Below are 12,425 nucleotides of genomic sequence, written 5' to 3' on the forward strand. Positions count from 1 at the left end.
CGCGCGCGTGTGTGTGTGTGTGTGTGTGTGTGTGTGTGTGTGTATTAGAAATTGAACCCAGTACTTTTTATTCTGTAGATAACACACTCTAATGATTGACGGCATTACCAGCCTTGTTTCTCATTCCTATTTTGATATGGGGTCTTGTAAGTTGCTTAGGCTAGAGGGAAACTACCTATGTAGCCCAGATAGGCCCCAATTTGTGATTCTCCCGTCTTAGTCTCCTCTGCAGCTGGGGTCGCAGTCCTGCATCATCAGTCCCAGATACATTTGCTTTTAAGGCATCGAGCCTGTTCCTAAGCGACTGCCACATTTCATGCGTTCTATGTAAGTTCTACTCGCTGACCATTGCACTACCGGAGCGTTGCAATCGACATTGTCTTTTCTAGAAGCATTGAGTCCTGCTTAGCTCTGGTCCTCAGGTGACTTACCTTCCACTTCTCCCCCAGAGGCAGCAATTTTAGAGAGGTACAGGTACGTGGTCCCAACTACATCATTTTTAGTAAGCCGGTCCCTGTGTAAAACAAGAGGTTACATCTCCTGCCTATGAAGTTATAGCTTTAATTCAATAATATTAACTGGAGAGTTAGAAGATTCTAGACCTCAGAAACTGTCGAGTCTAGTGGCCTCAGACTTTCCTGCACTTAAGGATTATGTGGGAGCTTCCCACCTTCATCTGCCCAAGCTCAATTCATGAAAGCTTAGCTAGAGGCCAGGAGTATACACACAACAGCTACGCCTGCCAGTCTAATGCCAATGAGTCTCTAGCCACTCTAGAAACCCTGATTCAGTCAAGCCATGCATTCTGAAGTCATGAGACTGAGATTAGCAGAAAAGTCAAGGGATTTTCAAATGGCTACAGTTAACATCATTGTCATAAAAAGGAACGGACTAGTAATATGTTACATTAGTTACAAATTTATTAGTGGACTGTAACTATATTATGTAAAATAGTCAGATATATCTTAGCATATCTACAGTAATTTTTATGGTGCTTAAAATGGCCTAACAAGTATAATGGGCTATATCCAAGGATCTATCGAAGAGAGAAAAAGTCTCTCTTAATTAAATTAAAATGTGTATTGAACACCTACTGTATGACAGATGTTGTTTCCCAGAGCACAGCTGCTTGACTAAAACTTAAATCTTACCTACATTGTGGGAAAGTTCTTTTTGCCTATATTCACTACAAGTACAAATATGAATGTGTACCTTTCTGTAGGCGTCCTAGAGAGGCCTCAGGTTGGGACTGTACTATAAACATTGATCTGTTTCATTCCTTTTATTCATTAACCATCTAGTGGCTTGCCCTCTCTGAAGCCTAAGGCTCAGTGTTTGGGGGGAAAGATCATAGCATAATATCTTATAGGAAGTAACCAATCCAAGTAATTTGTTAGAAAAATATTATATACAGCTATTAAGTCATAAACACAAGTTTGAATGTTTTCTGCCTCTTCAGATAGGTTTCAAATCCTTAGCCTTCCCTTCATTTTCCAAATACCCTTCAGGATATGCAATCTTAGATCTGGGCCCAAGAACTCCCCCCAGGAAGTTGGGGCCCTCTGTGCATCCTCATCTACACACATGCCTTGAAGGGGGCAGCAAAGGGCAGGAATGCCCACATTCATAGAGACCACAGGTGATGCTGTAGTGGCTCGACCAGCAGACATCCAGCTCTAGAGTCAATAGGCCAGAGTGGATACTAAAGCCATTAAACGAGGGCTAAATCCATACTCCGAAGGGTCCCTGGGGCCCTGGAATCTCTTGCTGTAGATTACCTGGGGATCCCCAATGCCTTGAAACTTTTACATTAAAGAAGGGGACATTTTGTCCTCAGACCTCAGCTGCAGCTCTTAGTTGTGAGGTAATCACAAAACAAGAGTCTCTCCTCTACCTAGCATGTCGCCCTAACGTGAAAGTCGGATGCATTTGACCAATGGAGAAATATGGGGTTTCCATGAAGTATGTGAGCCCAGCTGGGTCTGTAATCACCAAGTGTTTATGGGCAAGCTACCAGGCCCCTCTGAGCCTCAAAGTCCTTACTGTAAAGTGAAGCTGTGATCAGTCCCTGCCCCACAGCGTTACCATGGAGATGAGGATGACACCTGTTCATGCCCCTTCCTCAGAGGGATGAGGGTTGTCAGTTGAACACTCCATCCAACAAGAACATTCTATGAATGGTCTTACAGTAGCTAGTTGGTTCTGAGGGATTAGTCTAGTAAGAATTCTTCAATAAATACCCCCTTCACTTTCCTTCTTCCTCCTTCCTCCTTCCTCCCTCTACTTTCCCTCTTTTCTTGAGCCTTAGTATTATTATGTAGCCTAGGATAGCCTAGAACTCACAATTCCCTTCAAGCCTTGTAAGTGCTAGGATTACAGTCGTGTGCTACCATGCCTAAATTAATGAATTTTCCCACTTCAGGTAAGCAACTTTCTCAATTTTCATTTTTAATAGTAACAAAGAGTTGTTTTTAGACATTTGGATGATTCTTCCTAGAAATTGGCTTACTCTATTTCTGGTCTATTTTGGACAGCCTAATGGAAACAAGAGTCCTAATTTCTTATCTTTGAGAATTTTCAGGTGACCACCTCCTTTATTTGGTTTATGAACAACTAAACTAAGATTTCTAAAACTTTTTGGAAAAGCCTTTTCTATTATTATTGTTATTGCCTTAGTGTTTTTGTTTTTAAAGAACCCTCTGCCACCCACTTCCAAGTTTAGCCTTCTTGTAGAAGAATTGCAAATACACCAAAAGGTGATAGTTAGGTCATCAATGCGATGCCCTTGGCACCCAGATGTTCCACTTGCTAATGCTGAATCCAGCACACTTGCAACTCACCAGTCATATACTGTTAGTTTTATTTTTTCACACATGGAGGGAAACTGTCAAAGAGAAACAGAAAATGGTAATTATTTCTCCATGATTTCACTAACTAGTGGAGTCAGCATTCTTAGGGGTTTTTTGCATTACTTTTTAATTTTTCTTTTTATTAAGTAATTATTTTATTTATTTACATCCCAAAGGTGGCTCCCCCTCCCAGCTCCCCCTCCAAGAGTTCTTCCCCTCATCTCCCCCCCAGTCTTAGTTTTTGTGAAAGAAAAGAAAGTCAAACCTTGATCTGAAGGTTGACAACTTGATTCCATTCAGGGTTTGCATTCCGCTCAATTATATTTGTGCACACCTGCAAAGATCACCAAAGAAAACCAGTAGGTCGTCACAGTTCTAACTGCTAACAGGTTTGTGTGTGTGTGTGTGTGTGTGTGTGTGTGTGCATGCGCGTGCGTGCATGCATGCGTGCGTGCATGCACGCATGTATGATTATGACTTTAGTGGTCTACTTTTTAGCTTTTTACTTAGTAACCTGTAAACCCTTCCTCCACTCATTCTTCAGTCCCTTTTTTCCTCCTCCTTCCCCCACCTTTTCTTCCCCCTTCCCTTTCCTCGCCCCCCCCCCTCCTTCTTCCTGCCTATTCCTCTCTGCCTTCCTCTCTCCCGACTCCTCCCCTTTGTCTCAAAGGGACAGAACCAGGGCTTTGTCCACACCGAGCATGTGCAATCCACACCTAAACCCTGGGCTTTATTTTTCCTGACAATAAATAGGTTAAATAGGACATGGGCTTGAGTTTAACCTTGGTCTCTGCTTCTCCTGTCTACTAAAGGTTGTTTTTAATCTGTCTCCACTTGCTGCAGATCTAACAGGTGACTGTAACAGGAACTGAGTTTACTGAACAGTTACTGTATACTATTTGACAAGCACCTCATGGTTAGTAATTGACCAGCTTCCGGATCGCCCCTGTCTTGGCGTTTCCAGTTTAGGCTGACAGTCAGTCAGTGTAACACCCTCCCCCACCCCAGACCCCACCCAGCCTGTCAGTAAATCCTGACCTCTTCATGAAGCTCATGACATACTTGCTCACAAGCATCTGCCCTCCACGTCCATATGACTCCCCTAGTCCCTTCCTGCCTTCTGACTCTGACACCACTCTACTGTGAGCCCTCCAGGTCCACACAGGATGAAGTTCAGAGCCCTTTCCTTCTAAAGCCCTCCCTAGCCCACCCCCTGCTGACCTCATGTCTCACTTCCCTCCTTGCTTGCTCTCCCCCCAGCCACACAGGCTTCCCTTCCCTGAAAGGAGGCTTCCTTCATGGCCTCTTCCTCTGCTCCTCTGCCTACTTGGACCCTTCAGGATGCCTATACATCCATGCCTTCTGCTCAAATGTTACTTCATCCAAAGCGTCCCAGTTGATAACTTCACATACACATACATATCCATACCTTCACATACATATATACACACATTTACACATACAAACATGCCCATATTCATCACACACAGATGAATACATATACATGCATCTATCGCTTGCTGTCACTTTGCTTTCTGTGTAGTTCTCAGCACTGACTAAAATCGTTCCGCTCTCATTTTCTCACTTACTGAGTATGTGATAATTTCAGCCTGCTCCCCAAAGCTCACAAGTTGAAAACATAACATCGAAATTCCTATGTATATAGAGTTTGGAAGTAGGGCTTTTGGGGGAAGAAATTGAAAGCTATGAGGCCACAAGAATGGAGATCTCATGATGGCATTAGTAGAGAGATTTGAACTATCACATTTAACCTCTCATGTCACGGGTCCTGCTGCCATGGTACAATGAAGTAGAAGATCCTTACCAGATTCTGAGCAGATATTTATGCTGTGTTCATAGATTTTCTAGCCTCAAAACCATGAACCAAATAGGCTTCTACTCTACAAATGAAGTCACCCTTAGGTATTTTGTTCCAGCAACAGAAAACAAATTAAGCCAGTCTGTATATTCTAAGCTCTTCGAGAACTATTGCTGTCCATGTGTTCATTTCTATATTCCCAGGATATGAAGCAGATGGCTTCTTAAACTCATTAACCAATTCAAAGGCCCTATGAGATCGTTAGCACTCGCATTCACGGTTTAAGAAATCGAAACTCAGAAGCCAAGGCTGACTGTGGAGTAGAGCGAAGTCTACAGTTCAAATCAGACTTCATCTTATCCCAGGGTCAGGGGCTCCCATTGTGTCTACAACAACACTCCTAGGAATCATATCCACTCACTTGTGTGCTGGGTATGGATTCCTGCTTTAGTAACTAAATAGCTCAAATATAAAGAAGATGCTGAGTCTCGGTTCACTACAACATGAGGAACTGTATTAAAGGGTCACAGCAGCACAAAGAAAATGAGAAGCACTGGTCTCCTTTGAGGAATTACCTAGATGAAAAATGGCACACGAGAATGTCTGTGGAGGATTGTCTTGATTGTTAGTTGATATAGAATGACCCAGCCCACTGTTGGCAGCACCATTCCCTAAGCGGGTATTCCTGAGCTGTGTAAAAATGCTATCTAAGTGTGAGCCTAGAAACTAGCCAGAGACTGAGCCAGTAAGCTGTGTTCCTGTGTGCTTTCTGATTTGAGTTCTTGCTTAAATCCCTGTGTGACTGCCTTCAGTGATGGACTGTAACCTGTGAAATGAAATAAACCTTTTCCTCCACTATGGTGCCTTTGGTCAGATGTTTTTATCCCACCAACAGAATGGAGGCTAGAAAGGATTAATGTCTGGCTGGGGATTTTGCCCATGATTAAGGGAATGGTTGAACCTGAGAAATAACTATGACAGTCCAGTGTTGGTCTCACTAGTCCAATCTTCAAAAGACAGATTCTTCTAATTTGAATTTGAGTCCTTTATACTTTTTACTCCAAAATAAGGCTGTGGAGAAGCCTGGCATAGCCAGATTCAGATAACCAGTGTCTCTGCAGAGTGGTTCACTGACCAGAGGCTAATTACCAAAGATACCTAGGAATTCACCATCAAGAACATCATTGCACTTTAAATGTCTGTTCTAAGAGACGCACACATTTACATTACATACGAACCTTTTTCCCAGCAAAGGAGACTTCTACAAAAGGATCCACAAGATTTTTTTTATCTGCGTTGCCACCAAATATTTCCTTCACTGTTTGTGAGAAGGCATCATCCACTGGAAAGGAACAGAGCACACAGAAGGCATCAAAGCTACTCTCTTAAAACCACAAAAGTCCTCCAACACAATTTAAAATCTCCCAATGCATCAAAAGAGATTTAGGAAGAATTGTTCTCTGTGGAGGTAAGAACTAGCAGCAAAAATGTTCTTTGTCTTGTGAGAGAGGGACATAGGGGAGAGAAAGAGAGAGAAAGAGAGAAAGACAGAGAGAGGATTTTTTTCCTTGTGAAGTTTTAAAACAATTAAGAGAGCCTTGAAAAATAAACTAATAAATTATTGTGTTAAGAACAGATCATTTGTGGAAGATGAAATAGTTTTCCTGACATCCATTTGGTCAGGGTAAGAGGCAATTGTCAAATTCAGGTCTACATCCAATTTGGAGAATGTATATCAGGTCAAAATGATACAGGCCCAGCTGACAATTTAGAGAAACACAAAGTTAATGTAATTAGTAGCATAGCTATCACACATTGATGCATTACAAATGTAGTGTCTCTATGTTTCAACCAACTCCAAAGAGGTCAGAAATGCATTGAATGGGCCAGTGTAGGAAGAAGAATGTGAAGGTGAATTTAATCGACTGAAGACATCTCCGAGAGAAAAGTGGAATGGGAACATTCTAGAGTCTTTGCAAGGACAGAAAGGTTCCCAGGAAAAGAAGCAAATCCTGAAGCATGAGTGGTCAGCCACCTGGGAATCTTGGGGAAGAGCCTTGTTCCCCAGAGTCCAGCAGGCGAGGCAGAAAGGATGCTGAGCTGGCACCTTGGTCCTTATAACTGGAATCTCTGTAACTCGTTTGTTTAAATGTCCAATCTCTCAGCAAACATGTCTCATAATACAGTAGGGACAAACAGTTGAGACTATACTTTGCTCAACACATCTTAAAAATATTTTTAATTTTTAATTTTGCATATGTATGTGTGTATACACGTTTGGTGTGCAAGGGCACACGCATGCCACAACATGTACACAGAAGTCAGAGGATAATGCTCGGTGCCTATCTACAACTTTTATCTTGTTTTTAAGGCAGGGTGTCTCTTGTTTGACACTATGCTATGTACTTCTGGTTAGTTGGCCCACCCAGCTTCGGGGGTAGTGCCCTGTCTTGTCATCCCATCTAGCTTTAGGGGTGCTAGGACTGCAGACACAAGCCACCACATTCAGCTTTTCTATGGATTCTGGGGATCTGAAGTGATATCAAGCTTGCAAGCCTACTTTACCTACTGAGCCATCCTCCTGGACCTGCTCAGCTATATTTAATAGTCCAGTTGTAAGCATGTTTTTATTACACAATTGTACACTTTCTTCAGGTAGGGCCAGAGAGATGGCTCAGTGGTAAAGCCACTAAGACCTACAGCCTGAGCTTGATCCCTGAGAACTGTTAGGTCCAAATTGGAACCCCAAAATGTCAGTGCTAGTGACAATGTCCTAAATAGAAGGACTTTGGCCAGGTAAACAGAAGGGTTTTTGTTGGGTGAACAGAGGCCTAAAGATGGGCTTCTGCTTAATAGGAACCTCCCTTAGTCCCCTGTGGCTTGCCTTTATCTGTTTTGCTACTTTGTGTGGGTTCTCCTAACAGTCTCTTAACAGATCTTTTCTCTAGCTCAGCTCAGCTTCTCCTGGATCAACAGTCTCTTATTTTTCACTCTGCTCTTTTCTTCATTCCTTAGCCCGACTCAATCTTCTTTCTTCTAGCACCAACTGTCTTTAACCCTACTCTCTCACCTGGACCCTACTCATCTGCTTACTCTAATCCTACTCCCCCTATGAAATCTCTCTCAGCAGCTACTGACTTTTCATGTCCTCCTCTGTTCCCAGAAGTCCAAGACGCAATGACTATGTTTGTCCCTATTGTACTGAGACTAGTTGAGTAGACATTGGGGATCCCTTAAAAGGCCAGGCACACAAAATAAATCACACTACAGGCTACCTTCAAACATCACTTACCTATGGCAAGGACATCTAGTTCTGGGTCATTCTCTACAGCTTATATAAACTCAAAGACATCCCCACTGACTGCATATAAAATCTGTCTGCTTTTCTGCTGTTTCTCTCTTCTCTCTGTCCCCTGAGAGACGGCTTCTGCCGTTAGGTCCCAATAAACCTTTCTTTCTACCCACAGAGTAGTCCAATGCAGTGGTTTCACTGAGCCCTGGTTTACAAGACCCAACATGATGGGAGGAGAGAATGGACTCCGACAAGTTGTTCTTCGACTTCATGTGTACTGTGGCCCATGTGCCCCCCCCCCCACACACACACACATACACATACATAATGCAATGTTTTTTAAAAAGGTTAGAAGTGCTAACTGTTCGCCTCCCTTTAGCAGTCTCTAGAAAATAAAACAGACTATGGAAGGATGAAGGGACAGAGCAAAATGGATCAAAGACAAGAACATGGTTGAGCAATGGCCACCCAAGCTGCTCAGAAACTTTCAGTGGGGCCAGAAGAATGGAAGTAAGTCCATGAAGGCCTTTCAGAGGGGAACCTTATAGAAGGAGCATCCAACAGTATTCAAAGCATGAGTTCATCATGTACCATCTCAAAGATGGCTGAACCCAAGCCCCCATGCATGACTAAGGCAGTACATACTCTGGGGGATGTCCTCGGCTCGGTAGATCTTCAGCATGAAGGTCACCCACCGGAGGGCAATGCCTGCCGGAAGTAACAAGTTGCTCTCCACGTCATCACTGTCATTGTCACGGTCTCGTTTCTCAGGCTAAGAGGGACACATGGTCAAAATCACACATGCAAAGGAGAAGCAGTTCTAAAAGAAGCCAAGCTATGGATGTCCAGGACTGCTTCCATTATATCTAATGTTCGGCGTTTAAAGGCTCAGTCATTGATTTTTTTCTTTCAATCTCAAAACCTCTACAATATCAATGCTTCAGTGTTTCGTATCCTCCTGTAGTCTCCTGAGCACCAGCATTGAGGATGTATGTGCACTCCTGTGTTCTGGTTTCTCTCTGGCCCATTCCTGTTTCTGTCTGATTTCTTGAACTATCACTAACCCGTCAGGTGGAAGAAAGTGATGAGGTATTGAGTCTTTGCATGGAAGATGAACTCAAGCCTTTCTAATGAAACAATGAAGTTATTAAAAACATACATGTTATGTCTTGAATTAAATACTTACTCCTGGGCACTGTGATCCCAGCACACAGCAGGTGGAGGCAAGAAGATTAGAAGTTCAAAGCCAACCTTAACTACGGAACTAGATCTGAGGCCAACTTGAGCTGTATGAGACCCTGCCTGACTCAACGCCCTTGCCCCCTAAAAGAAAGACTCACATATACTAGGAAGCACCAAGAAGGAATCTGAGCCGAAATGATAACCTGTGATCAGCAAGGGGCAGCTTGGCGTGGGAGGAATCAGGAATAGGGGTGCCAGTTTGGAATCTGAGCTCCATTTCACAGCCCACTGCTCAGTTACGTTTTTAAGAACAGAAGGTAGAGGGTGAGGCACTCACAGGGGGTTCGTCTCCGGTTCCCAGGACAAACATGCTGACTTTCATGTAACCTTTTGCGCCTGAGCTGGTGTCTTCTGGGTCATTGAGAAGGAGCCATTTCCTCATGACAGCGTGGCCTAACATAAAGGAGCATAAGGACAAGGCCACTCTAAAGATGTGCTGGCAGGATCCTGATTTCATCCAATTCCCCAGGCAAGTCCACAAATCAGTACGTCCTGTCCATGCTCTGCACACACACCTTAGTCCTGCCCTCCTCCTATCCTGGCGTTACTCACGAGAGACTCTCCGAGCTCTAGAATAGTTTTTCATTTTGATCTCTTAAAAAGATCATGAGACCATCACGAAACAAAGACATCACCGATTTGTGCATGTTAAGAGTAAAAATATTAGACATCCCTATCCGTTATCAGCTACTATTTGTTCTCATTAAGCGTCCTCCACGTGACAGAAACAGTTTTTTTATTCCTGTGGTGGATTTTTTTTTGGGGGGGGCATGCCGCTATGGGAGAGGCATCTACAAGGACCTTAGCCTGATCCCCACCACTGGAAAGAAATCTCTTCAAGAAATTTCTTCTGAGATTTTCCTTAAGCTCTAGGAGTTTCTTCAGAATTAGAAGGAACTGAGACTTCAAGTTGATGAGGGGACATTACTTACCAGGTTCATCATAAACAAATCCAACATCAATCTGGGGAAAACAAGTTAAATAGGTTTTAAAATCAGTCTTGTCACTTTAAAGAAAAAAAAAAAAGACACATGATATTTATCCAATGCTGTTACTTTTAAACTTCCAAGATCTAAATTCCCCCTCACCCACTTTGTATCAGCATCTTGCCTGATGTATGCCACACAGAAGACTCTTGATAGATCGTTACTGAATGAGTGAGCTAGACTCGGGGTTGGAAGAAACCGTGAGATCAGGGTGACTAGCATGTCCCAATTTGCCCAAGACTTTCTTAGTTTCCACATTGTTAGTGCCAGAGAAACTGGGACCATTAATCACCTTACAGGAAATCACCTGACCCGGTCTTGTCCAACTATCCAGTCCGTCCTAACGTGAATACTAATCTAATCATTGATTGGATGGTTCCATGATGTCTTTACATGCCTCCTGGATGCTGATTCTATCCTGCACATGAAGCAACCAAGGATCAAAGCGGTTAAGAGAATTCACTCTGGTGACAGGCAGGGTCTGACCAGAGGTCTGCCTGGCTCAGCTCACGTTAGAAGCATGTTAGTGACTGGATCTTCTTCCTTCAGAAGGCAGCTCATCCTCTGAGGCCTGCTGAGGTGCCCATCAAGAATCCGCACAGTGAGAACTACTTGAAAAAGTATAGCTTCTCTTATCCAACGTCACTTTCTGTTCTCATTTCAGACTTACAAGTGGCTTTTCGGACAGAACTCTGGGGCCATTGGTAAGTAGAGCTGGTTATGGGACTTTTTGCCAGCACCAAACACATCCTTTATAGAGATGGCTTTGCTTCCATCCACAGACAGAAGCTGGCAAAGACCTTCATTGACACACCAAGGCCCCATGCTTTGGAATGCTATTAGTATTATACATTTAAGGTAGACAAGACCCATAAAGCCTTCAGCAAAAATCATGGTGTCTACCCTCTACCTAGAACCCTAAAGATGCCACTGCCATGCGTGCCCTGAGGCCTGGCTGTGAATCAGATTCCCTATTAAGAGAGTTCTCATCTTTATATCATTGAAAGAAGTATACTGCTGTCACTCACCTTAAATTCCCCCATCAGACAATCTGCCCTCAAAGAATGGGAATTATAAACCTGGAGGAAAGGAGAAGGGTGAGCGGACAGTCTTTGTCAGTGGTCAGTGAGCAGTGTCCTCCTGCCCTGGTCCCTTACCCGGATACTGATGATCTCATCCATGAGCTCAGAGGGTGTGATGTGCACATTGTAGAAAAATAACTGTCAAAACAACACAGAACACATCGGACATTAGCCAGTGGCTCAGGCCCAGAGGAGCTGGTGCTGAAGGCTTGCCTAGAAAACTGCTAAACACTTTGAGAATCAGGTATGGTGGAGTGAGCACTTACCCATCGCAGCACAGTGGCAAAGGAAAACACAGGAAATAACTGACACGAGCAAATGTGTTCACTTAGCACTGGACATTTACGGCTAACTAAAGTGAGGACCTAGATTATTCCACACTGACACTTTGACTAAAGTGCATGCTGACGGCTGGGATGTCCACTCAGTTCACTAACATCCTTAGTTCTATCACTTATGTCTAATGCCTTTAAGGAAAACATTGCCCATTCAGTTGTGGTAAATTCCTTCTCAGCCAAATCTCATCACCCCTTTCCCAGAACGTGAGAGGCTGAGGTACAAGGACAGCCATGATTGGAAGCCAGCCTGAGTTACATGGTGAGTTCTTGGTTAGCCTGGGCTACAATGACGACCTTAACTTAAAAAAAAATAGTTTTTTTTTTAAAACAAAACCACTTTCTCCAACTTCATATGTAGAAATATTTTAAATAAACAGAAATAGCTTAAATAAAATAGAATAGCACTTTTCATTTTTGTTACTACAGTGGGGTATTTGTTTCATCTTTCTGGGTTGGTTGTCTTGTTTTGTTTTGTTTTGTTTTTTTGTTTCTTGCTTGCTTGCTTGTTTTTTGAGACAGAGTCTCTCTATGAAGCTCTGGCTGTCCTGGAACAACTCACTCTGTAGACCAGCCTAACCTCAAACTCACAGAGATCTCTACCTGCTTCTGCCTCCCAAGTACTAGAATTAAAGGTGTGCACCACCACTACCTTGAGGTCTTGTTTTCCTTCTAAGGAAAATAGATTTATTACAGTTTTTCCAAACTGGAAAGAAAAATAAGTTTCTACTCTGACGATGGTCATCTTAAAATATGCAAAAAACCTAAAGCAAGGCTCGTCTTTCTTGATTTTTTTGCTTGCTCTCTCTCTCTCTCTCTT

The 12,425-nt window shown here is 43.1% G+C and overlaps 1 protein-coding gene across 4 annotated transcripts in view; it reads right to left on the bottom strand.

Annotated features, from left to right (window-relative positions):
• Positions 1-12,425, bottom strand: part of Myof (myoferlin) — a 144,542-nt gene that overhangs the window by 72,708 nt on the left and 59,409 nt on the right. For all 4 annotated transcript variants that reach the window (NM_001099634.1, NM_001302140.1, XM_006526995.1 and 1 more), the window contains exons 8-16: positions 11,346-11,408; positions 11,217-11,267; positions 10,135-10,165; positions 9,480-9,595; positions 8,606-8,732; positions 5,907-6,010; positions 3,115-3,183; positions 2,841-2,884; positions 432-514 (exon numbers count right to left, since the gene is read on the bottom strand). In NM_001099634.1, coding sequence (NP_001093104.1) covers positions 432-514; positions 2,841-2,884; positions 3,115-3,183; positions 5,907-6,010; positions 8,606-8,732; positions 9,480-9,595; positions 10,135-10,165; positions 11,217-11,267; positions 11,346-11,408 — 688 coding nt within the window. The remainder of the gene's footprint in view (positions 1-431; positions 515-2,840; positions 2,885-3,114; positions 3,184-5,906; positions 6,011-8,605; positions 8,733-9,479; positions 9,596-10,134; positions 10,166-11,216; positions 11,268-11,345; positions 11,409-12,425) is intronic.

This window comes from Mus musculus, chromosome 19 (assembly GCF_000001635.26).
Source record: "Mus musculus strain C57BL/6J chromosome 19, GRCm38.p6 C57BL/6J".
NCBI lineage: Eukaryota > Metazoa > Chordata > Mammalia > Rodentia > Muridae > Mus > Mus musculus.